This window comes from Notamacropus eugenii, chromosome 6 (genome assembly GCF_028372415.1).
Source record: "Notamacropus eugenii isolate mMacEug1 chromosome 6, mMacEug1.pri_v2, whole genome shotgun sequence".
In the NCBI taxonomy this organism is placed as follows: domain Eukaryota; kingdom Metazoa; phylum Chordata; class Mammalia; order Diprotodontia; family Macropodidae; genus Notamacropus; species Notamacropus eugenii.
Window position 1 is genome coordinate 61180951 of NC_092877.1, and position 25173 is coordinate 61206123.

General features: G+C 39.4%; 1 protein-coding gene across 2 annotated transcripts; it reads left to right on the top strand.

Moving 5' to 3' along the window:
* Positions 1–16611: 16611 nt before the first annotated feature.
* Positions 16612–24700, top strand: LOC140511189 (uncharacterized). 2 transcript variants are annotated; one of them, XM_072620204.1, is made up of 2 exons: positions 16612–17301; positions 22364–24700. In XM_072620204.1, the coding sequence occupies exon 2, from the start codon at positions 22512–22514 to the stop codon at positions 24369–24371; it is 1860 nt and encodes a 619-aa protein (XP_072476305.1). In that variant the 5' UTR covers positions 16612–17301; positions 22364–22511; the 3' UTR covers positions 24372–24700. The 2 variants fall into 2 exon arrangements, with proteins under 2 accessions (XP_072476305.1, XP_072476306.1); XM_072620205.1 differs by having other exon boundaries at positions 16612–17273.
* The last annotated feature ends 473 nt before the right edge of the window (positions 24701–25173 follow it).

A 25173-nucleotide genomic window follows, 5' to 3' on the forward strand; every position in this document is an offset into this window, starting at 1 on the left:
ATTGTACTCTAACTCAAATTTGGGTGGGGATAAATTCTTTGAATAGATTGCCCAAGGTAATTTAAGAAGCAAATTACATTATCAAAGTTCCGGTCTAGCCCATCATTGCAATATTCATTTTCTCATTAATTGCTAACCAATCATATTTGATTGCCACCCTTGGAAACACCCTTCTTTCAATGGGCTTATAAGCCATGACCCCACTGCCATGATTGTTTTTTGTCTGAGAGAGAGAGATGCCAAATGACCATGCTTTTTATTAAAATGCTGGCATTATTCATAAAATGATTAAATTACCCAGGAATTATGTCTCTTGAACCTTTTTAAATGCCATAATGACTAACATTTATGTAGTGCTTACTATGTGCTTGACACACGCTAAGATTTTATATATACATACATATATATATATATATGTATGAATACTGTCTTATTTGAAATTCAAAACAACCTTAGGAGGCAGATGCCATTTGTATCCCTATTTTACAGATGAGAAAACTGAGACAAACAGATGTTAAGTTGCTTGCCCCAGATCACACAGCTAGTAAGTGTCTGAGGTCAGATTTGAACTCAGGTCCTCTTGAGTGTTTTATCAGTACTCCTATGAGGCAGGTAGCACATGTATTATACACATCTTATAATGAATAGGTCTTCAAAGGAAGTGAAATTACTCTCCTAAGGTCACAGAATCATATAACATAAGAGATTAAAGGAAGCTCATAACCATTACGTCTAGCCCATGCCTGAAAAAAAATCCCTACTACAGGATAACATACCCAATGAGTGATTTTCTGACCTTTGTTTCAACACATCTTCCAAAAGAGAGTCCTCTAGCTTTAAGGCAGCCCATTTCATTTTCTTATGTATTTTATAACTCTTTGAATATATTTGCCTTTCATATACTTATATGTGTCCACATTGTTTCACTTTATATTATGTAACAGTTACAATGGCAACAACTGTTTCAAAGTAAGTGCTTCACAAGTGCGTTTTGATTGATTGACTGATTGTCTAATTATTAAGAGACTTTCATTATAGCGTCTTCTAGTAACTTTCTCCATTCTTCTTAGTTCTTCCCCCTAAGCCTATGTTATGTTTCAGCATAGTTAGCAAGTGGTGAGGACAGGCCTGGAATTGAGGCCTGTTTCTGAATCCTGAGCCAGTGGCATCTCTTCAGCTGTCTCCCCTCTAGAGAACCCAAGGCGAGAAATGCATATAAAAAAGAAAGTCTCAACAGAGTGATTAAGGGTTGGTGCATTTTTCCTTCCTGATTCCTTTATGGCCAAGCACATATGATTTTTATAATATGAATACTCACTTTGCTAATTCCAATCACAACTATACACAGAGGTGTGTCTACATCACCTTCATCTTTATCATCATCAGCATACCTGACATTGGAAAGGAGGCAGAGAACATGGAAAAAAGATCACTCCTCTGGCAAATGAGAGATTTGCCTTCTTCTGAATGTAAACTTTTCCATTCACTAACTACATGAATTTGAATAAGATACTGCTCTCTAAAACTCAGTTTCCTCTTCTGTAAAAAGCAATTTTTTTGACTGTGAAAATCCATCTTTAGGGATTGGGATGTGGGGTAAGTGGCAGCCAAGTTACTGGTGATGAGACATTCTAAGAAGCCTTTCAAGTTTGATGAATCTCTAAGAGTTTCTTTACTACTGGCCTAGCCTTTGAAAACTAGGGTCATCTCCACTCCAAGAGTAGGGCCCATAATCATTCTAAATTCAAATTAGTAAATATTCAAACAAATTATTGTTTCATGCTATTCTGTCCTTTTCTTTCCATTATCTACCCTGGACTCATCCATGAATTTTTTTAAAAAATGAGAAAATGACAACACATTTTAGAAACATGAAAAGCATGCCACCATGTATATGAGACCATTTGTGTGGATTTCTCATAGGTAAAGAATGCTGCTCAGGGAATTCAGTCAGTTTGTCTAATATAATTAATTATGAACAGATTGAAGTATTTCACTTGGGTCCTAGGCCAGTAAATCAAGTATTTATGACTCAATTTTCAAAACAACATAGCAATATGACCTTTCTACATGCTTATTGCTGCAGTTAATGCAAATTTTAAAAAGTCAAATTAGAACTGCATATTCTAAAAACTCAGTCCACAGTGACATTATTATTAATGCTTTAAGTGATTGAAGCTGAAAATATTTTTAATATAATCTGCTTTTCCCAACCATTACTCTATACTTTTGCATTGGCTGGATAATGAAATGAGTGTTTTGTTTATCTGTGAGTAATAGAATGTGTGAAAGGAGTGAAAAGGACACTGAGCTGAGAGTGAAGAGACCTAGATTCTAGTCATCATTCTTTTGCTAACTTACTAGCTGTGTGACCCTGAGCAAACCACTTTTGCCTAAGTGTCAATCTCTCCAAAAGTAAAAATGAGTACATGGGACTGAGTGATTCCTACAATTCCTCCCAGATCTAACCATTCAGTCATTCCATTCAGTCATATTTTTCTCAGACCAACTTTCCATGTAGAAGTAAGGCATTCTTTTTTCATCTGGTTGCCAGTGTAGAAGGCCTGAATTTATCTTGAACTTCTCCTTGTCCTTTAAAATTATGAAACTGGCAAAAATTAACAAGCATGAACACTTGTGATACAAAAAAAAGTAAAAGACCATATAAAATCAGGAACATCCTTGTCCTTCTTAAACTTCTCACATCCACCCCTTACATGGAGGTCCAATATTTTGACAACAATGTCTTTTAAAGAGCATAGGAGTGTGAGCCAGTATATGCCTATATACATATATATATATTCATGCATGTGTATGTGTGTGTAGATATATGTGCAAGTGTATATATACATACCCATACATAGCATATGCATCTATAGATCATGCATTGAGTATGTCAAACTGTTACATTATATCTCTTTTCTATACTTTTGCTCACATAACTACCTGTTAAGATTGTTGTGAAGAAAATGTTGTGTATCTATTAAAGGATTATAAAAATCTGATCAAGTATTGCTAGCTATAACATCATAGACTTAGAGAAAGATGAGAATTCAGACATCCAGGTTCAAAATCCCCTCACCTTATATATAAGGAAACTGAGGCCTAGAGAATCTAAATTATTATTAGTTTCCTATTGGTCTTCACCCATTTTTTTTCCTCATTCAAATATTGTTTTCAACTTAGCTTCTACTCTATGCTAGGTGTCTGGGCAGCCTGAACTATAAAAAATTCCACTCACTTCTCAGGTATATTGTCAGCACCATGGACAGAGGTGATAGAGTTACTGAGACCTCTTGGTCAAGTCATCATATTTCAAGAGACAGTACAAAGACACTCTCAACTATGCCCATCATTAAGCATGTATATTGGTGTTGTGTAGTAGCAGATTTAAGGATGAGAAAAAGTGGTCTTTACCATTTATAATTATATACTATCCACAACTGTGGAGCTTTGCAGCAGATTGAGTTGCTTTAGTGATTCACACTCAGTTGAAGTTGTGGGGTTGTGAAAGGACAATGCTACATTACCAAGATCCTTAGAAGGCTGATGGGGCCACTGCCATAGCCTGATAAGGCAGACAAGGAAGCCATGTGTCCTGATCTTTCCCTTCCCATTGGGAATTTGTACGCTACAGCCACTTTTATTACCTCCCTAATCACAAGTAAATCTTCTAGGATAACATCAGTCTATACTGACAAGACCCTCTTAGGGGAATCAAAAACTGCATCTCTGATATGGTAGATGTCAGAAACTGTGCTGCCCACTCTACCCCTATCAACTTCAGAAGAGTTTGAGAGCCACAGATACAGTATGCATCAAATTATCTCTTAGCTTTTCCAGTCTACAGTTTACAGACATACAATTGTGGTTATGCCCTTTCCATTAATTGATTTGTACATTTCAGCTCTCATTCACCTATGATTCTTAATTATGATTGTGATTCTTTCATTCCAAAATCTAGATCTGGGTATATTTGGTTTTGAACCCAAAGTTTTATGAGAGAATAACCTAATGATTTCTCAAAAACTGACTTCCTGCACATGCTCATGGGGCTACCCAAGTATCAGGAATGCCTTTTTAACCAAATACAGGTAATATTATTCAGAAAGACCTTCATTCCATCCTAGAGGGGGATATCTAGTGGAGTCAATCATAGAAAAACAGATTATAAACTTAGAACTGGAAAGAATCTTAGAGGTCATCAAATCCAATCCTCCTTCCATCCCAAAGAAAAAGAAATTGAGGATGAGAAAATTAAGTGACTTAAGTTTTATGACCAAGGTTGCACAACTAATAACAGCTCTTTAAAGCTTGTAGGTCACTTTATATGTATTTCATCTCATTTGATCCTCAAAATAGCACTATGAATTAGATACTATTATTAACCCTATTTTACAAATGAAGAAACTAAATCTGTGAAAATTTAAATAATGTGTCCAGGGTCACACATTTAGTATCAGAGGCAGGATGTAAACCCTGGTCTTAACTCCAGATATAGGGTCCTAGACACCATATCATGTTGCCTCTCTAAAGGGTTCTCTCCTGCACCCTATGCTATTCAGTATTTTTATCAGTGATTTGGATTAAGGCACAGATGGCATTGTTATTAAACATAGAGATGACAAGCCTTATACTGAGAGCTAACATGATGGATGACAGGGTAAAAAGTATTTGACTTGACAAAATTTCAGATTAAACTTAATAAAATGAAACTGAGTAGAGAGAAATATGAAGTCCTATACTTGAGTTCAGAAAATCCTGCATGAGTGCAAGATGGGGGAGGTATAACTAGCTAATATTTCACTTGAAGGAGCTCTGGGGTCTTTAGCATATATGACAAGATCAGTATGACTCAACAACATGAGAAAGTAGCCCCAAAAATCTTATTAGAAATTTAGACTATATTTAGAGACACATAGTGTCCATGACTAGGGAAGCCACCATCCCACTGTTGTCTGTTCTAGTCAGACCATATTTGGAGTATTATGTTCCAATCTAGACAACATTTCTTAAGAAGGACATGGACAAAAGGAAGTCACCAAAGTAAGATGACCACACTTGTGAGAGAACCAGAAGTCATGCTTTATAAAAGATTGGTTGATAGAAGTGGTGTTATTTGGTTTGAAGGAGAAAATATACTAGCAACTATCTTCAAGTGACTGAGGAGAGATGGATTAGGTTTATTCTGTATGAGCCCAGAGGTTAAATCTAGGGAACAGAAGCTACAGAAAGGCAGATTTAGGCTCGATAAAGGAAAAAATAAGTAATGCCATGTTAAAGTGGAATGTGCTGATTCAGAAGATATTGAGTTCCTTTTTATTAGAAGCCTTCAAGAAGAAAACAACTGGATGATCATTTGATGAGGGAATTCTAAAGGTAATTTTTTTCAGCATAGATTGGACCAGGTGTTGTTTCTCCTTCTTTTGAAGAACACCAAGAACATCACAGGATGATGCTTTGACTTGTGAGTGACTTGCCCTTAAGTGAGGCAGAGTTGCACAGTCATCAGCTTCACTTTCTCTTCCACAGTCATCAAATTCCAGTGGCAAGACAAAAGTCAAGATGCCTGGTGATCATCCAGGATATAGTGAGTGATTCTGGTGTCTTTGATGCCTAACCAAGCTCTAAGTGCTCCACAGCACCTGCTTCAGTTGCCTTCATGGCCGTTGGAACAAACTGTTCTCATCCTCCCATTCTGCTGAGGGAAGTCTTTGTATACTTGGGGTAGACATTGCCCTAATTTGCCAATGAGTTTGAGCCCTGTCAGTTACCCTCAATTTATTTTAGCCTGTGTACTGACAGTTTTTAATGGGGTATCGCTGCTGAACGTGCTATATAGCTTTTTGGAGCCACAGGTGAGATCTGAGTGAAAGGTAGACTTCAAAAGTAGATGAACAATCCTGAACATGGCTTAGCAAGACCCCCTCACCATAGGTGATAGTCCTCCCTGAATACTTCATGTACCCTAGGTTAGACTAGGTAACCTTGGGGGAACCTTCCAAATCTTGAGATCGTGAAGAAATGAGACTCTGAGAAAATCAAATATTGATTTAATAGTTTATATTTAATTCCGTTCTGTAATTGACTCCATTTTGTAACTGCCTGAGCCATGTTTCTTTGTTTCTAAGTTAAGTTCAGAAATTTATGAGTCCAGAAGTTCAGTTTTCTCTCTGATTGAAAATCCAGTTGTCTGATAAATCAGCTTAACACAAAGAAATACATTATCTCTATACAATCTTGCATACTCATGTAGGATCAAGTGAGATCTATCCTCTTACTAACAAACCTTGCCAGATGCAAGCTGGCACCAGGGCATCTGTTATCTCTGCAAGGCTTGCTGTCCTTAAGTCTGATCTGTTATCACTATGACACTAATTAGCCATGCAGGTGGACAACACTATTGAGTTTCCCATAAAAACAAATTGGAAGAAGGGGTTGTTGCTAGCCCTGCATTCCAAACTTTCATCCAATCATGTTTTCTGTCATCTATGATACTTCAGACTTTATAACAAATCATATTGCTTTCCATATGTGAGATTTCTATTCTTTGTTATTTTGTACTTGCCAAAATTATATGAAGGCTAGAAAGCCCAACTTTGTGATCCCTTGACTGATTGAAAAGTCAAGAGAAGCATTTTATTGGTAATTGATAGTTTTACCAATAAATTGAACATGCTCAGAACTGTGTACCTTAGTTTCCCTTCATTTAAATTGTAACAACTTGAACTAGGCCTTGAAGGCTGGCTAGAATTTGGACATGAAAAGAGAAAGATGGAAAGCTTTCTAGGTAGAAAAAATAATATTATAACTTGAATAACATGTCTAATACTCTAATGAGTATGTTATCTAATGGATGTGCATACTCTCACTTATGATCACAGACCATCCTTGCCTGACTATCCTATTATATACCTAAAGTTTTGAATGCCCTCCACACATTCTCTTGACTTTGAATGAATATTAATGGAGCATGGAGATTTTCCAACAGTTATCTCTCACTCTCATAAGGGGTGAATAGCATGTGATGAATGAAAGCAGTAGAAATGAGAAATAGTAAACAAATTAAACTAGCTGGTATGGATGGTTTTCTTAAGGGGTAAGAAGAGACAATACTGGAAAAATAATATGAGAGTAGACTGTAGAAGGTGGTGAATGATAAGGTGATGACCTTGGTATTAATTAGATAAAGAACCTGTCTAAGTTCTTGAGCAGAGGGGGCCTTTATGAAGTCAACATTCTAGTAAATTTAATCTCATATCATAGATTGAAAGGGACAGAGAGTAAAGACAGATTATCTAAGAGATGGCTCAAATGCTAGGCATGTGAAGCAATGTGACCCCCAACTAGGATGGTGGCAGCAGGAATAGAGAGGGAAGATGTGAAACTGATGGCCATTTCTTTGATACTTCCATCAATCTATAATCTCATGGATAGCAGTACTCCCTCTAAAAGTTCAGCTTGAATGCTTCTGTGACATCCCAATTTATATAATTCTCATCTGGGTCCTCCAAAAAATACACTATAGGAGTCTATCCAATGTACTAGATGACTTTGTTGCTAAAGATCTTGACATTGCATTAATATCAATGAATCAGATAGGTTTCAGTCTCTCATTTCACACTCTTGCTGCATGACTGGCTCATCTCTTTGTCAGTCATGCATCTCTAATGATGTAATTTATGTGACATCTTTTTTTTATTTTATTTATTCTAGACTTAAGAAATAAAACAAGCATTTCCATAACAAAGTAGAAAAGGAAAAAATGATTGTACATGGAACTGCAAATTTATTATGTACAACTTGTTATTCCTTTTAAAGATATAATAAAGTTATCATATAGCTCTCTTTTTTTTTCATTTTTTTCCCTCCTTCCCCCCTTGTACTAGAGATGGCTACCATTAGATACAAATATGTATATATGTATATAAAACCATTCTATACATGTTTCTATTTATCAGTTCTTTCTCTGGATACAGACAGCATCTTCCTTCAAATGTCCTTTGTACTTGATTTGGGTCTTTATAACAGTCAAAATAACTTAGTCACTCAAAGTTGTTCTTAAAATAATATTGTTGTTTCTGTATACAATGTTCTCCTGCTTCTCCTCGTTTTGCTCTCCATTATTTCATGCAAGTCTATGCATGTTTTTCGAAGATCATTGAGCTCATCATTCTTCATTAGAAATGTTCTGTAGTTTATGTGTGCCAACCATGAGCCTTTACATTGACCTTTGGTTGACTCATAACTTTAATTTTTCAGAGATCATGGTATTGTATGACTTCAAATATAGGGAATCACTGAAAGAATAGAAATCTTAAAATGTTGGGTTTTTGTTTCAGGAAGATAATTTGAGTCACTAAAAGGACTATTCAATTTCCCAAATGCTATCCTACTCACTCCCCTCTTCAATATCAGTACCAATTTATGGTGCATACAGAGTATTTGTTGAAGATATCTCTCTGTGTATAGAGGGATATATAGAGTTAGTTCATTCACATGTACATGCAGAATAATGATCCCACTCTGTATATTGTCCATCCAACTATTTATAATAGTTTATCTGACAAGCATTTTCCATTCATTTTGTTTTTCTTGTGTTTAAAGAAAGACTGAACTCTTTTAGGTGTTTGTATATCTCACAAAGAAGACTATATGATGTTTCAGGGCTTTGTGCAATCATGCATAGTATAATCTACAAGCAGGAACATATCACCACATGTGGAGAAATATTCTATTTAGACATTTGATAGCTTCTGTGACAGTAACCAACAACTTTGGCATTTATACATTTCTTTGTTTTGTATCTTATTTGATGTCTATAAATATGATGTTATCCCTGTTGTCTTTAAAAGAATTGTAGGGGGGGCAGAACCAAGATGGCGGAGTAGAAAGATGCATATACTCTAGCCCTTCCTCCACAACCCACAAAATTCCTGTAAAAACTGACTGTCAACAAATTCTAGAGCAGCAGAAGCCACAGAATGACAGAGTAAAAGAGATTTTCAGCCAAAGGTAACCTGGATGGGCAACCAGAAAGGCCTATTCCATGGGACACTGAGTGAAGCAGAGTCAAGCCCTGGTTGCACAGCACTGGGAGGAACAGGACCTGAACAGGCCTCTGGGGCAGAATCCCTAGCAGGGAGAGTACCAAATCTCTCAACCCACAAGTGACAAAGAAAGCTTCAAAGGTCTGTGTGGGAGGGCTTTCCCAGCTGGACAAGAGGGGAGCAGGATCCCCCCAACACTAGCCCCCAGGCAGTGACAGAGGTGGCAACAGCAGTAGGCAGTGAGCAGCTACAGTGGCCACAGAAGCAGCCTGGTCCATTGTCCCAGTGGCTCAGCTTAAAGCCTCTGGGGGAATTGAGCAGGAGATCTGAACCTCAGCCCTCAGTGGTGCTTCTCCCCCACCTAAAACCCCTGGAGGAAATGAGCTGCTAATCTGAACCTCAGCCCTGAGCACAGTCCTGGGGGGAAGAGGACCACTAGGACCCTCCTCTTGACAAAGGATTCAGAAGTCAAGTAACTGACTGGGAAAATGCCCAAAAAAGGGAAAAAAATAAGACCATAGAAGGTTACTTTCTTGGTGAACAGGTATCTCCTTCCATCTTTTTGAATGAGGAAGAACAAGGCATACTGTCAGAGGAAGTCAAGGCTTCTGCCTCTAGTACCTCCAAAATGAATGTCAAATGGGCTCAGGCCATAGAAGAGCTTGAAAAGCAAGTCAGCAGCTTACTAAAGGAGAACCAAAAAAATGCTGAGGAAAATAATACCTTTAAAAATAATACCTTTAAAAAGAGGCTAACTCAATTGGAAAAAGAGGTCCAAGAATCTAATGAGGAGAAGAAGGCTTTAAAAGGTAGAACTAGTCAAATGGAAAAGGAGGTTCAAAAGCTCACTAAAGAAAATAGCTCTCTGAAAATTAGAATGGAGCAGATGGAAGCTAATGTCTTTATGAGAAACCAATAAATTACAAAACAAAACCAAAAGAAGGAAAAAATAGAAGATAATGTGAAATATCTCATTGGAAAAGCAACGGACATGGAAAATAGATCCAGAAGAGACAATGTAAAAATTATGGGACTACCTGAAAGCCATGATCAAGAAAAGAGTCTAGACATCATCTTTCAAGAAATTAGCAAGGGAAACTGCCCCAGTATCCTAGAACCAGAGGGCAAAATAAATATTGAAAGAATCTGCCAATCACCTCCTGAAAGAGATCTGAAAAGAGAAACTCCTAGGAACATTGTAGGCAAATTCCAGAGTTCCCAAGTCAAGGAGAAAATATTGCAAGCAGCAGGAAAGAAATGATTCAAGTATTGTGGAAATAAAATCAGGATAACAGAGAATCTGGCAGCTTCTGCATTAAGGGTTCAAAGGGCTTGGAACAGGATATTCCAGAAGTCAAAAGAATTGGGATTAAAACCAAGAATCACCTACCCAGCAAAATTGAATATAATACTTTAAGGGAAAACATGGTCATTCAATGATATAGAGGACTTTCAAGCATTCATGATGAAAAGACCAGAACTGAAGAGAAAATTTGACTTTCAAACACAAGAATCAAGAGAAACATGAAAAAGTAAACAGGAAATAGAAATCATAAAGGACTTTCTAAAACTGAATTGTTTACATTCCTACATGGAAAGATAATATTTGTAACTCTTGAGACTTTTCTCAGTATTTGGGTAGGTGGAGGGATTATACACACACACATACACAGAGAGAGAGAGAGAGTACAGGTTGAGTTGAATCAGAAGAGATGATATTCAAAAAATAAAATGAAATGAAAATATTGGGAGGAGAAAAGGAGAAATGGAATGGGGCAGACTAAAACTCATAAAAGAGATAAGAAAAATCTTTTTCAATGGAGGAGAAAAGGGAGGAGGTGAGAGGGGAAAAGTGAAACTTACTCTCTTAACATATGGCTTAAGGAGTGAATAGCATGCTCACTCAATTTGGTATGAAAATCTATCTTACACTACAGGAAAGTAGGAGAGAAGGGGACAAGTGGGGTGAGGGGGATGGTAGAAGGGAGGGCAAATGGGAGAAGGGAGTAACTAGAAGTAAACACTTTTGGGAAGGGGCAAGGTCAAATGAGAGAATAAAAAAAGGAGTGGACAGGGTAGGATGGAGGGCAATATAGTTAATCTTACACAACATGACTATTAAAGAAGTCTTGCAAAACGACACATATATAGCCTGTATTGAATTGCTTGCCTTCTCAGTGGGGATGGGTGGGGAAGGAGGAAGGGAAAGAAGTTGGAATTCATAGTTGAAATGAATGTTGAGAATTGTTATTGCATATAACTGGGAAATAAGAAGTACAGGTAATGGAGTATAGAAATTTATCTTGCCCTACAAGAAAAGAGAGAAGATGGGGACAAAGGAAGGGTGGGGTGTGATAGAAGGGAAGGCACATTGAGGGAAGGGGTAATCAGAATGCAACGTGTTATGGGGTGGTGGGAAGGAAGAGATGGGGAGAAAAAACAGAACTCAAAATTTTGTGGAAATGAATGTTGAAATCTAAAAATAAATAAATAAAACAATTTTTAAAAAAAGAAATGTGTGCCATTTTAACATATGCATAGTAGCTACTTTGTTGAAGAAAAATTTAAGGAAACACTTTGTTCTCCAAAACAAGTGCTTTTTAAATAATCAACAAACAATAAGGACAGAGGAATCTTATATCCTCTGAACTCGTCAGTCAATTGTGTGCTTTATAAGATAAGATCTCCTGTAGATATGCCATATGTGAATGCCTGTCTGTTCCTTTCACATGCTTTCATCAAGGACAAGAGACAATATTTCTTTACAAGTGTGAAGGAAGTATTTTTAGACAAAGTTGCAGGATCTCCTATTCAAGAAAGCAAATAGTTGTCGCAACACTGGATGATACCATTAATTTTACTGTGTTCTTGTATAGGGATTGGGAACTTTCTCATATTAGTCTAAAGTTTTGGGGTATAGTGAGTCAGTACTTGGTCTTACATGGTTTGGAACATGGTTGTTGAGGAGCCCCAGAACACTTCCTGTTTTAGGAATGCTGCTCCAGGTCCAGGGGGTAGGTTTTCTCTTGCTCAGGGACCACTTCTTATCCCTACCCACATTAGGTGTTAATAGTTGGAAGAAATGTTCTTTAAGCTTATAGCAAACCAGAGGTGTGTTTTTATCATCTCTTCCCCTCAAGAAAGTACTATTCCTTTAAGGTACTGCCCTCTTGTTTGAAAAAGTTCAGTACTGAAAGTGGCAGGTCAATTAGTTTTGCATAAAGATAAAGAATTAAATTAACTGGTGAAGGATATATGGTATTGCTTCTTTCATAGCTTAATAGTTTGGTATATGAATGTATTAGAAAAAGAACTTCAGCTTAATAAAAACAGCTAAAAATCTGTATATAAAGAAATCACACGGTACTGAAGTCAGCTCTTCTGGATCCCAAGAATCAGTTGTTAAATTTTCTGTGTGAACATTTATACTTCAGAAATTGACAAAGCTAAAATCATGTTTTGAATTATTGTTTTGTTCAAGTTGTCCAGACTTAATGTGATGGAGAAAACATTAATAATGCAGATTAAACTTAAAAGTGTATGATCTACACTTTTTTTCAGAGCTGATTGTTTAAACATTTGCTAGAACATTGTGAAAGAAACATAGTTTTCACATATGCTATGAGCAGTTTAGGTGCAAAAGGAGACAAAATAATGAACTGTGATATAAATATGAAAGCTCAAATTATCTTGCAATAAAAGAAGGGTAATTTCTCTTCTGTATACTAACAATTTGATGACTTAAAGGGTGGAGAAATAACTTTATTAAAAACTGCTAAAAATCAAGATGAGTGGTCAAAAGAAAGGCTAATAGAATCAAACTTCTTTGGAGATTCTGGTATGGCTAAATCTGCCAGGCATTTTGGTCTTTCAGCTAATTTGCATATAAATATTTTAAGACTTAAGAGGTTAAAACTAAAAAAAAAGAAAAATTAACTACGTGAAGTGATTAAATAAGGAACACTGATTCACAGTGAAGATTTGGTAAGTCTTTACTTTGTAAGTAAAAAGCAGGTGCCAGAAGGTTCCAATTTAACCTATTGAAATCAAAGAAGAGTAGTGGGTGAATATTGAAGAATGAGACAAAGACTGAAGAAAAGACAGGGGAAGAAAAGGCAACTCTGTCAGAGCTCTATGAAGCAAGCAGCAGCAGTAATCAGTAAGTAAACTTACTGAAAGTTTCCAATCAGATTCCTGATTAATTGAAAAGATTCCTGATTAATTGAACCTTCCTGCAAAAGAGGTTCAGAACCAGGTGTTGCCCTCCAGCACCACGATTTAAGAAAGGCAAAGCCTCCCAGAAGTCCACATTGCTCTCTGCTGCCACCTATGGTTTGGGAGGGGGAAATGTGGGTGAAGGGTGGGGGAGACAAGCTTTGTAGCTGATTTTTGTCAAGAGTTCTTTGTGCCACAAGCTGATTGGTCAAATATAGTATGACTAAGACCTATGTGAATTCTGATGTATTTCTTCTTCCTGCATTTGCTTTTATATATGACTATCTGTAATGTCATTATTTCTTTTGACTTATTTTTAAGTCATTGGTTATGTTTAAGATTTAATTTGTCATCATTGAGAGTAGTTTGGTTTCTGCAAGTTAAAGCACACTGATAGGGATTTGAGAACTATAGTGCTGAGTAGATATAGTATATTACCTCCCAAGGCGATTACCCCTAGGAATCAGAGATTTTAAGGGTAACCAGAGAGTGAGTTGAAAACTCTCACCCTGTGTGAAGGTCACCATTTTGCCTGACCATCCCAAGTATAAGTCACAAAGAGTCTACTTCCTTCCATGACCTATGAGTTTTCTTTCAGCTTTCCCCATAAGATATACACTATATAGGGCTTGTGGGATCAGAGGTCAATCCTAGCAGTCCTTTGATCCTTCTCAGTGAAAAGACTACTTGTCCAGTTCCAGTACAGGAGAGGGGAATCTTTTGAATTGGTACTTAATCTCAACTCAATCTCTACTCAGCTTTGTGTCAAAGGGGATGGATGCAGATATCTTCAAGGTAGAGGTGACAAGTAAAACAGGTATATTGCATATTTTGGACTTATAGTACTCAAACAGAAACAGAAGCAAAGAAATATGTCATTAATCAGACAAATCAAGAGGGCACAAGGGTTTTTAGTTTTCTTCCCATCTACCCCCACAACCCCTTAGGTTTGGAAGAAGGAAGAGGATACCATACTCTTGCATTGTTCTGCAACATGAAAAAACATCTCAACCAAAAGTAGAATTATACGTATGTGTTTATATGTATCTATATATATATAAAGTAATGTTAAAGCAGGTCATGTTTTCTCATCTCCTGACACAAAAACCACTCAATACTCCTCCATCTTATGGTCTTCAGTCTTCCCTCTGTGAATTGAAATATACTAAATGAACACTTACTATTTAAAGCACTCACTGGTCAGTCTGATTCTTTTGTGAAGTCCCAAAGCAACTACAAGAGACTGAAGCAGGAGGCATAGACCATCATCCTACAGGGCAGACAGACAGACAGACGGATAGATAGATAGAGAGAAAGAAAGAGAGAGAGAGAGAGAGAGAGAGAGAGAGAGAGAGAGAGAGAGACAAATAGAGGATATTTAGTCTATTTTATACTGAAAATTATCTCATGAAATAAGTTCTCTTGGTGCATATATCTTTTGTTCATGTCTTTCAGTGGTGTAGGGAGGTGGCCATGGTTTCCAAACACAAGGACAATGGAGTCAAGCTTGGGCAAGTTCTCTCCAGCTGAAAAGGCTTCAGGCATGGACTTAGCAATGGAATATGTCTGTCCTAACCAAGTACACAATGGTTCTTCATTAAAAAGATGACTCCCGGGGGTGGAGCCAAGATGGCAAAGTAGAAAGACGCACATACACATAGCTCCGAACCCACAAACCACAGAACGGCTAGAGGGGACCAACCCAGGGAGAATTCTGCACCCAGAGACCACAGAATATTGGAGCGAGGGAGATTTCTATTCCAGAGAGACCTGCAAACCTCTCGCAGGGGGTCCTTCGCGCCGTGGACTGGGCGCCGGGTCGGGGAGCAGAGGGCAGCCCTGCCGCGGCCACGACACTGTGAGGAAAAGATCCGAGAGGGCTATGGGGACGGGATCTCCAGCGGCCACGCGGGTCCCCCCACCCACAGAGGGACCTGCAAACCTCTCACAAAAGGTCCGTCGCGCTGCAGACGCGGAGCCCAGCCCGGACCTGCAGCGGCTGTGGCTCCGAGAAGCACAGATCTGAGAAGGCTCCAGAGACGGGATCTCCAGCGGCGGCACAAGCCCCCCCACCAACAGGTGACTGACGGGGGTAGGTGAGAGAGTCTCTTTGGCGGGTTGAGAGGAGAGTGGGGTGCCCCCATGGCTCGGGCCCCCCCAGGAGATAGAAGCTGAGAGGTGGCTGCAGACAGGGGCTCCCCAAACGGGCGGGGGCCTGGATCCATTGTGGAAGGTCTGTGCATAAACCCCCTGAGGGAACTGAGCCAGAGAGGCGGCCCTGCCCCTGACCACCTGAACTTAATTCTCACACTGATTAGCAGCCCTGCCCCCGCCAAAAACCCTAAGGCTGGAAGCAGCATTTGAATCTCAGTCCCCAAAAGCTGGCTGGGAGGACCAGGAGGCGAGGTGGGTGTGAGGAGAACATTCAGAGGTCAGGTCACTGATTGGGGAGAATGCCCAGAAAAAGCAAAAGAAATAAAACTATTGAAGGGTATTTTCTTGGAGAAAAGACACTTCCTCCCTTCCTTTCTGATGGGGAGGAACAATGCTTGCCATCAGGCAAAGACACAGAAATCGAGGATTCTGTGTCCCAGCCCACCCAATGGGCTCGGGCCATGGAAGAGCTCAAGAGGAATTTTGAAAATCAAGTTAGAGAGGTGGAGGAAAGACTGGGAAGGGAAATGAGAGGGATGAGGGAGAAGCATGAAAAGCAGATCAGCTCCCTGCTAAAGGAGAACCAAAAAAATCTTGAAGAAATTGGCACCTTGAGAACTAGCCTAACTCAGCTGGCAAGGGAGGTGCAAGGGGCCAATGAGGAGAAGAATGCTTTCAAAAGCAGAATTAACCAAATGGAAAAGGAGATTCAAAAGCTCACTGAAGAAAATAGATCTTTCAAAACTGGAATGGTACAGATGGACGCTAAGGACTTTATGAGAAAGACAGATATCTCAGAACATACCGCGCAGATTCGAAAAATGGAAGATAATGTGAAATATCTTATTGGAAAAACAACTGACCTGGAAAATAGAATCAGGAGAGACAATGTAAAAATTATGGGACTACCTGAAAACCATGATCAAAAGAAGAGCCTAGACATCATCTTCCATGAAATTATCAAGGAAAACTGCCCTGAGATTCTAGAACCAGAAGGCAAAATAAATATTCAAGGAATCCGCAGAACACCACATGAAAGAGATCCAAAAAGAGAAACTCCTAGGAGCATTGTGGCCAAACTCCAGAATTCCCAGGTGAAAGAGAAAATATTGCAAGCAGCTAGAAGGAAACAATTCAAGTATTGTGGAAATACAATCAGGATAGCACAAGATCTGGCACCCTCTACATTGAGGGATAGAAGGGAATGGAATAGTGTAACGGGACGAGTTAGAGCCGACCCCTATCCATTTTCAGGACGCCACACTGAGAGCCTGCCTAGATAACCTAGGGGCTTGTCAGTAGGGGTGGAACTAGATGGATTCAGGAGGAAGGGTCTCGTCCTTGTTTGCAACGTGGCAGCTCTTTGTCCTGGCTCCGGATGTCCAGTGGAGAAGACACCCATATAAGGAAAGGTGATAGGTGATAGGTTCAATGTAAAAGGTGATAGGTGATAGGTTCAACGTAGGGCTTAGGAATGTACTTAGGAATGTACGTAGGTAAAACTATAAATGCATGTGATTTAGATGAATAAAACGGAGTCTTCACCATCTTTGTCTCCCGCCCCATTCATTACTCACGAGATCAAGGCCTCTTGCTGGACAAGAGCCTTGGGTCGGGGTTAGGGGTTCCCGTAAGTGGTCTAGGGGACCCCAACATTCTGGCGCCCATTTCGCGGGGCGGAAAAAGAAGAAGAAAAGAAAAAATCCACGGAACACAGCACAGGGCCAAAAGCGTAGTCCTTTAGCGGGGAAAAGACGTACCTGTGTGCCCTGGGGTGCCTCAGACTGACCAATCTGAGAAGAATTCGGTGCACTCAGCCTCAGGAAGAAAAAGGAGAAAGACGACACCAGTCTCGTGAGTAACCTGCTTCGGGAGCAGTGAAGTAAGACTAATCTTACTATGGGGCTAGTTGAATCAGTAGAGACGGCCGATAGAGAAACTTTTGTTAAGATAATTTACAAATCAGCTAAGGCACAGGGGGTCGTCATTCAAAGTAAAGTGATCAGGGAGTTCTTAAACGAAGTAGAAAGAATTTGTCCCTGGACAAAGCAGAGACCTCCGGTCTCTATAAGCTCGTGGAAAGTAGTAGGGGAACAGTTAACTAGCTATGACTCCGAAAATCCTGGGGATCTGGAGCTAACAAGTTTCTTTATGTATAATATAGTAAAAGCGGCCCTTCAGGCTGCGGATGGCTGTTGTGATCGGCAACCCAGGCAATTCCCAGCCTCCACACAAACAACGCCTTCCGTTTCACCAGATTCCTCCCCTGAACCATCCCGTCCGAGTTCTCCCAGTCCACCTTCAATTTATCCTAATTTAGGACAGCTGCAGGAGCAGAGTCAGAGGGAGGAGGAGAGAGAAAGAATGCAGCAGGAGATAGATGAGCTAAAGAGTAGAATACGGGACTTAGAAATTGAAAAGAAAAAATCAGTTAAATTCAAAGAGGAAGTCAAAGTTCCCGCCAAACGGGAGGACCCTGAAACAAAGAAAAGGGTAAAAGTGAGTGGGAAACAAAGGGAATTGGCATGGTCTCCAGGGAGAGAGAGCGCAAGGGAGACACCTAGTGGACAGGTAGAGACATTGCAAAAGGAAAAAATTCTGGTTAAAGGAATAGAGATATCTGATGAACAAAGAGAGGTATTACAGAAAAAGAATTTTTTGAAGGAATATGAGGAAACTTCTAGTGAATATTTTTCTCCATTACAACAAGCGATAAGGAAATTACAAAAGGAAGGTAAAGACGAGGTTCTAGAGTATCTTGGCCTTCAAAATGTTTTCCCTGTATTAGAAACACCTAGAGATGATAATAATCCAGCACAAAGGACACACTGTATGGTATCTCCATATCTGTTAAAAGAGCTCAAAAGAGCCATAACAGACTATGGACTTAAATCACCATATGTGAAAGTCAGGATTAAAGAATTGGCCTCACATATACTTACTCCCAATGATTGGAAGCTTGTTATGAGGGCCATCCTCACGCCAGGAGAGATGGTAGTATGGTTAGGGATGTTTTCTGAAGAATGTAGATTAATGGCAGTACGCCATAATCCTGATAACCCTCAAAATGTTCAAAGATATTATGAGATGTTATTCGGTGGTGGACAGTATAGCACAGATAGGGCACAAATTCAGCACCCTGTGGAATTATATGAGCGGCTAGCACAATGTGTAGAGAGGGCTTATGACAAGTTGCCAGTTAAAGGAGAAAGTAAAACTTCATTAAGTGCTTTAAAGCAAAAACCCGATGAGCCTTTTTCTGACTTTTGTGCAAGAGTTCAAGATGCTGTGACAAAGATCATGGGGGAAGTAGAAGGGACTGTAGTTGTAATCAAGGATATCTTGAGAAACAGTTGTAATACAGACTGCAAAAGGGCCATGATAGGATTGAAAAGGGATGCTGGGGTGGAAGAAATGTTACAAAGATGTGAGATAGTGGGTAGTGAGGTCTATGCTGCACAAGTTCGAGCCCAGGCATATCATGAAAATAGGCCGACTAAAAAACCAGACAAAAAATGCTTTCAATGTGGCAAGTTTGGGCATTTCAAAAAGGATTGCAAAGTAAGGCCGACACAAAGTGGTGGAGCCAGACCCAAGATACCCTGCCCAAAATGTAGAAAACCGGGGCACTGGGGATCAGAATGTCGTAGTGGCCTGCCTCAGCAATATTTAAACACCCTAACGGGCCCCTCCCCAGCCCAGGAACAAAGGGGAGGAATGGGTTTTCTACCGCCCTCTGCCGACCAATGGCAGGACAATCCCAATGCCAGCACAATGGCATTACGCCAGAGATATCAGGAATTAGCAGGAATGCGTCCTTTCAAATAGAGGACCTACATAGCGCTGGATATTTTTCTATTAATCCAATGACTACAGTCATGGTTCCCATACAGGAAAAAATCAAGCTCAAACCAGATAGCATAGGAATACTGTTAGCACCCGCAGCTCATGAATATACAGGCATGATACCCATAACACATATGTTTCCACCTGATATGGAATTTCAATATATTCCAATGATGAATACTACTAATATGGAGAGTTTATTAGATGCAGAACAAAAAATAGCAGTGTTATTACTATTTCCAAAAATAGCAGATTCTCAAGTATTCTTGACACAGCAAATTACTCTGGAGAGGCCACAACTTACAGTCATTATAGAAGGGAGGAGATGTACAGGCCTCATGGACACTGGGGCTGATCGTACAGTCTTTCCCTTAGAGCAGTGGAATTCCGCGTGGCCTTTAGGGCAAGCACAAAATTTATATGGCATAGGGGGTGTTCAGGCAGCGGTCGAAGCAAAACGGCCATTGAGATGGGAATTTGAAGGAAAAACAGGAAAGGTCTGGCCACATGTATTACCAGGACTCCCAATCATTTTATGGGGTCGAGATCTGTTGTCACAAATAGGCCTTACCATATCTACAATAGAAAATTTTTAGTGGGGCCCCCTGGAATGGCTGCACAACCCATACCTGTTCCACAATTACAATGGATCAATGATGAACCAATTTGGGTTGACCAGTGGGCCTTGACTAATGATAAAATAGCAGCCTTAAAGGAGATTGTCAAAGAACAACTTAGTTTAGGACATATAGAGGAATCTTTCAGTGCTTGGAATTCACCTGTGTTTGCTATTAAAAAGAGATCAGACAAATGGAGAATGTTGACAGACCTAAGAAAAGTTAATGCATCCATGCTTACTATGGGTTCGTTACAACCAGGACTTCCTTCACCAAATATGATACCAAAAGATTATAAAATATGGGTTATTGACATTAAAGATTGTTTTTACAGCATTCCCATTCATCCTCTGGATCGGCAGAGATTTGCTTTCTCCATACCTTCCATTAATTTGCAGGAACCCTATATGAGGTATCAATGGAAAGTACTGCCACAAGGTATGAAGAATAGTCCTACATTGTGCCAATGGTATGTGCATAAAGTACTTCAACCCATGAGAGAGAAATATAAGGAGGCCATAATAATACATTACATGGATGATATTTTGGCAGCACATAGAGATGGTGAACTGCTAGAAAAAATGTTACAGGAAGGGATACAAACTCTTAGCAAGCATGGGCTACAGGTAGCACCAGAAAAAATACAGAAGGCACTACCAATTGATTACTTAGGGTATAAGTTATCAGACAGAGAGATTCAAATTAAGTTTCCAAATTTTGATATACAAAAGGTCAAAACTCTGAATGATTTCCAAAAACTGATAGGAGAGATTCAGTGGTGCAGGCCAAGGTTTGGTATCTCTACCTCTGCATTAGCACCACTATATGAATTATTGAAAGGCTCTTCTGACCTTAATTCAAGTAGGGATTGGACCCCTGAAGCTCTTAAATGTATTAAGAATATTCAAAATACTCTCATACAACAAACCACTCAAAGATATGACAAGGGAGAGAAAATAAATTTAACTATACTTTTCACTCCAAACTTACCAACTGGGGTTTTACATCAGCAATTAGGAATCCTTGAGTGGATTCATTTACCACAGGTAAAGAACAGAACATGTTCTCCTTATACAAACCTAGTGGCTAAGGTTATTTGGAAAGGCATACAGAGAGCACGAGCTCTTAGTGGTATGGATCCTGTAAGAATTTTTACTTCCTATACCTCTCAACAATTAGAAAAATGTTTTATGGAAGATGCAGATTGGCAAATTATAATTGGACAGGATTATCAGTATGGCAATCCTGTGCCATTCGCTGATCAACTCACTGCATGGCCATGGTCTTGGTCAGACAAGCATTCTGAGTCGCCTGTAGTAGGGATCAATGTTTTTACAGATGCCACAAAACATCAACGAGCATCTTTATACATACCATCTGAAAAGAGGTTACAAGTGTTTGAGACATCATTTACCTCTACTCAACAAAATGAACTGTTTGCTGTGCTTCAAGCTCTTTTAATTGATGTCCCTATTAATATTATCACAGATAGTAAGTATGTATCAGGGTTAATACCCAATTTAGAGACTGCCTATATTCCTACACGTCAGGATTCTATCACACATCTTACCTTAGAAACACAAAAGGCTATTAGAGGTAGATTTAATAAATTCCATGTTTTACATATTCGATCACATTCTAATTTACCAGGACCCTTGACTGAAGGCAATGCGATTGCTGATGAAGCCTTGCAAGTTTTTCATGCGGAGTCATCTCCAATATTAGCTCATTCTAAATTTCATTTGTCTGCACGATCTCTTAGACATTTATTTGGCATAACAAAAAGGGAAGCAAGGCAAATTGTAAAGGCGTGCACCCAATGTGCTCCGTTTCTCCCACCACCACCTATACACCCAAAAAATCCTATAGGTGACTGCCCAAATGATATTTGGCAGATGGATGTCACTCACTATTCGTCATTTGGACGTTCTCAATATATACATGTATGTGTAGATACTTTTTCAGGCTTTCTTATGGCAACTGCTCGCTGCGGTGAAGCAGTCAAAGATGTGACAACTCACTTGCTAGCATGTTTTGCTAATCATGGAGTGCCAAAATGTTTAAAAACAGATAATGGCCCAGCCTATATGTCAGCTGCATTTAAAAAATTCTGCTATGAATTTTCCATCTATCATGTTACTGGCATTCCTTATAACCCTACAGGTCAAGCCATTGTTGAAAGGGCAAATCGTTCCCTCAAGGTTTACTTGCAAAAACAAAAAGGGGGAATTATACAAGGCCCTCAGGCATCTCTCAATTTAGCCTTATATACATTAAATTATTTAAAATTCGATGATAAGAATCTTTCAGCAGCCATGAAATATGCTATTGCTATAAAAACATCAAAAGGAACTTCACTTCTAGAAAAAACACAAAGAGAGAATGAAGGAAAACAGGCCATGTGGCGTGATGCAGAAGGAATATGGCATGGTCCAGGAAAAATAATCATATGGGGAAAGGGTTATGCTTGTGTTTCCACAGGAAAAGAGAAAGAACAGTGGGTACCAGTACGCAGGCTTCGGCTGATAGAAGAGAGAGACAACGGGAAGAAAATCACAGGGCAAGAGACTGAGAGCAGCAAAGCGGAGAAAGAAGCTGGAAGAACAAATAAGAAGTCTTTGTCTTCAAAATGAGGAAGTTGATTCTGTTTCTATTAGTGACTCTTGGGGTCGGAGAAAGTCCAACTCCGACCCAGGAGACGAGTGGGGATGCACATCACTGGGCGTTCATCCCGAATCCTCCGTGGGTGAGGGCCATGAGATGGGGTGAGAAGATACCAACACTAGTATTACATGGCAGTTTATCACGCATGTTTGGGGGTACGGGTTTTGAATCTATAGGTAAATCAAATAGTTCACAGCCAAGGATGAACTTTACTGGATTGATCGCTGGATTACCGCTCTGTCTTCAAAAGAAGGTTGTTGGACGATGGACTGGTACATGGGTTTTTAATAATGTAGCGGCTGATGCGACATGGTGTGCAAATATAACTCTGGGACATGAGACTTTAGCATATCCAGGGGACTCTAGACTTTTTCGCCTATGGACTTGGGTCATTGAGGGACAAGATATAGATAAAAAACGAGAAATAGGTTTGAGACATAGACCATATTGTACAAAAATGAATGGGGCACAAGACATGGGACAAAAACGAGAAGTGATTTCTAGATCTGGACCACAACGTAGCAAGAGAAATGATCCTTATGTCTCCATTTATCGTAATTATTCAGGTTTTGTATCATTTGAAGATTGTCAGTCACATCAATGTCAACAGACTGTGTTATTCTTAGAGCATTATAATGAGAGTCTTACCTCTTGTCACAACCTATCGCATTTTAGGCCAGATCGCTATGTCTCAGGATATCCTAGTCCTAGATATGTTACTAACAAGGGTTCTGATACAGCAGGGATTGAACGGGTGATTGCCGCTATTGGGGGGCAGACAGTACAAAGTTTTGTAGGACCATTTATTATTGTAAGACCAAACGGTAAAATAATTACAAACCATATTAGTCTTACGGCGCGAGTGTGTTTAGGATCATCTCATGCCTTTATGTGGGATCGTGCAAGTCAGTCTACACTCGTGCCACATATGAATATGACAGGGATATTCAATTTAACTTGTCCGAATTGTTCGGTACATGAATGCATGGGGCCACAATTTGATAAAGGAAGGCTTTACATCATTGCTAGGCCAAAGTATGCACTCACAGTAGTGAAAACGCAAGGATGGTATCGCACTCCGGCTGACAATATTATGTCAGTATTAGATCAAAAGATAACAAGTATGATGCGATTCAAAAGATGTATCTCATGTGTAGTGTTAGGTATAACCTTATTAGTTGAACTAATTGTTAGTTCTACTGCTCTCGCAATGTCTGTTTCTAACACACAGAATAGTGTCCAGGAAGCAAATGCTCTTCATGATCTCATGCGCAATGTCTCAGAAGGATTTCAACGTCAGGCTCAAATGGATAAGGAATTTTACAATGCTATTCGTGCTTTACAGAAAGCAGTACTGTTCTTGGGACATGAAGTTGCATATCTAGAATTACAATCAAAGTTGCAATGTGATTATAGGTACAATACTTTTTGTCTTACTCCAAAACAATATGATGCAACTGAAATGGCATGGGAAAAGATTCGGGCTCAATTACAAGGTGTAATCAGTGATAATATGACCTTAGAGCTCCAACAATTGATTCAATTGGCAGAAAATATCAATCAGGCTTCCCATGAAGACCTACTTCCACATAAAACTGCTCAAAATATCTTAGATTTTTTCCAACATGCTGATCCCTGGCACTCACTAAAAACTTGGCTAATTTCATTAGGATCAGGAGTACTAACATTGCTTATATTAGTTGCTATTATACCAATATTATTAAAATGGATATTGTTAACAATCCGTAATTCCCTCTTCTCCACTAAACATACCGTGTTGGCTATGAAAGAACAACTGTACCAAAACAAAAAGGGGGAGTTGTAACGGGACGAGTTAGAGCCGACCCCTATCCATTTTCAGGACGCCACACTGAGAGCCTGCCTAGATAACCTAGGGGCTTGTCAGTAGGGGTGGAACTAGATGGATTCAGGAGGAAGGGTCTCGTCCTTGTTTGCAACGTGGCAGCTCTTTGTCCTGGCTCCGGATGTCCAGTGGAGAAGACACCCATATAAGGAAAGGTGATAGGTGATAGGTTCAATGTAAAAGGTGATAGGTGATAGGTTCAACGTAGGGCTTAGGAATGTACTTAGGAATGTACGTAGGTAAAACTATAAATGCATGTGATTTAGATGAATAAAACGGAGTCTTCACCATCTTTGTCTCCCGCCCCATTCATTACTCACGAGATCAAGGCCTCTTGCTGGACAAGAGCCTTGGGTCGGGGTTAGGGGTTCCCGTAAGTGGTCTAGGGGACCCCAACAGAATAGGATATTCCAGAAGTCAAAGGAACTAGGACTGAAGCCAAGAATCACCTACCCAGCAAAACTGAGTATAATACTTCAGGAGAAAAAATGGTCTTTCAATGAAATAGAGGACTTTCAAATTTTCCTGATGAAAAGACCAGAGCTGGAAAGAAAATTTGACTTTCTAACACAAGAATGAAGAGAACCATGAAAAGGTGAACAGCAAAGAGAAGTCATAAGGGACTTACTAAAGTTGAACTGTTTACATTCCTACATGGAAAGACAATATTTGTAACTCTTGAAACATTTCAGTATCTGGGTACTGGGTGGGAGTACACACGCACACATACATAGAGACAGAGTGCACAGAGTGAATTGAAGAG

Coding starts and splice junctions, on each gene's coding strand:
- LOC140511189 (XM_072620204.1), top strand. CDS start 22,512: ATGAGGAAGTTGATTCTGTTTCTATTAGTGACTCTTGGGGTCGGAGAA.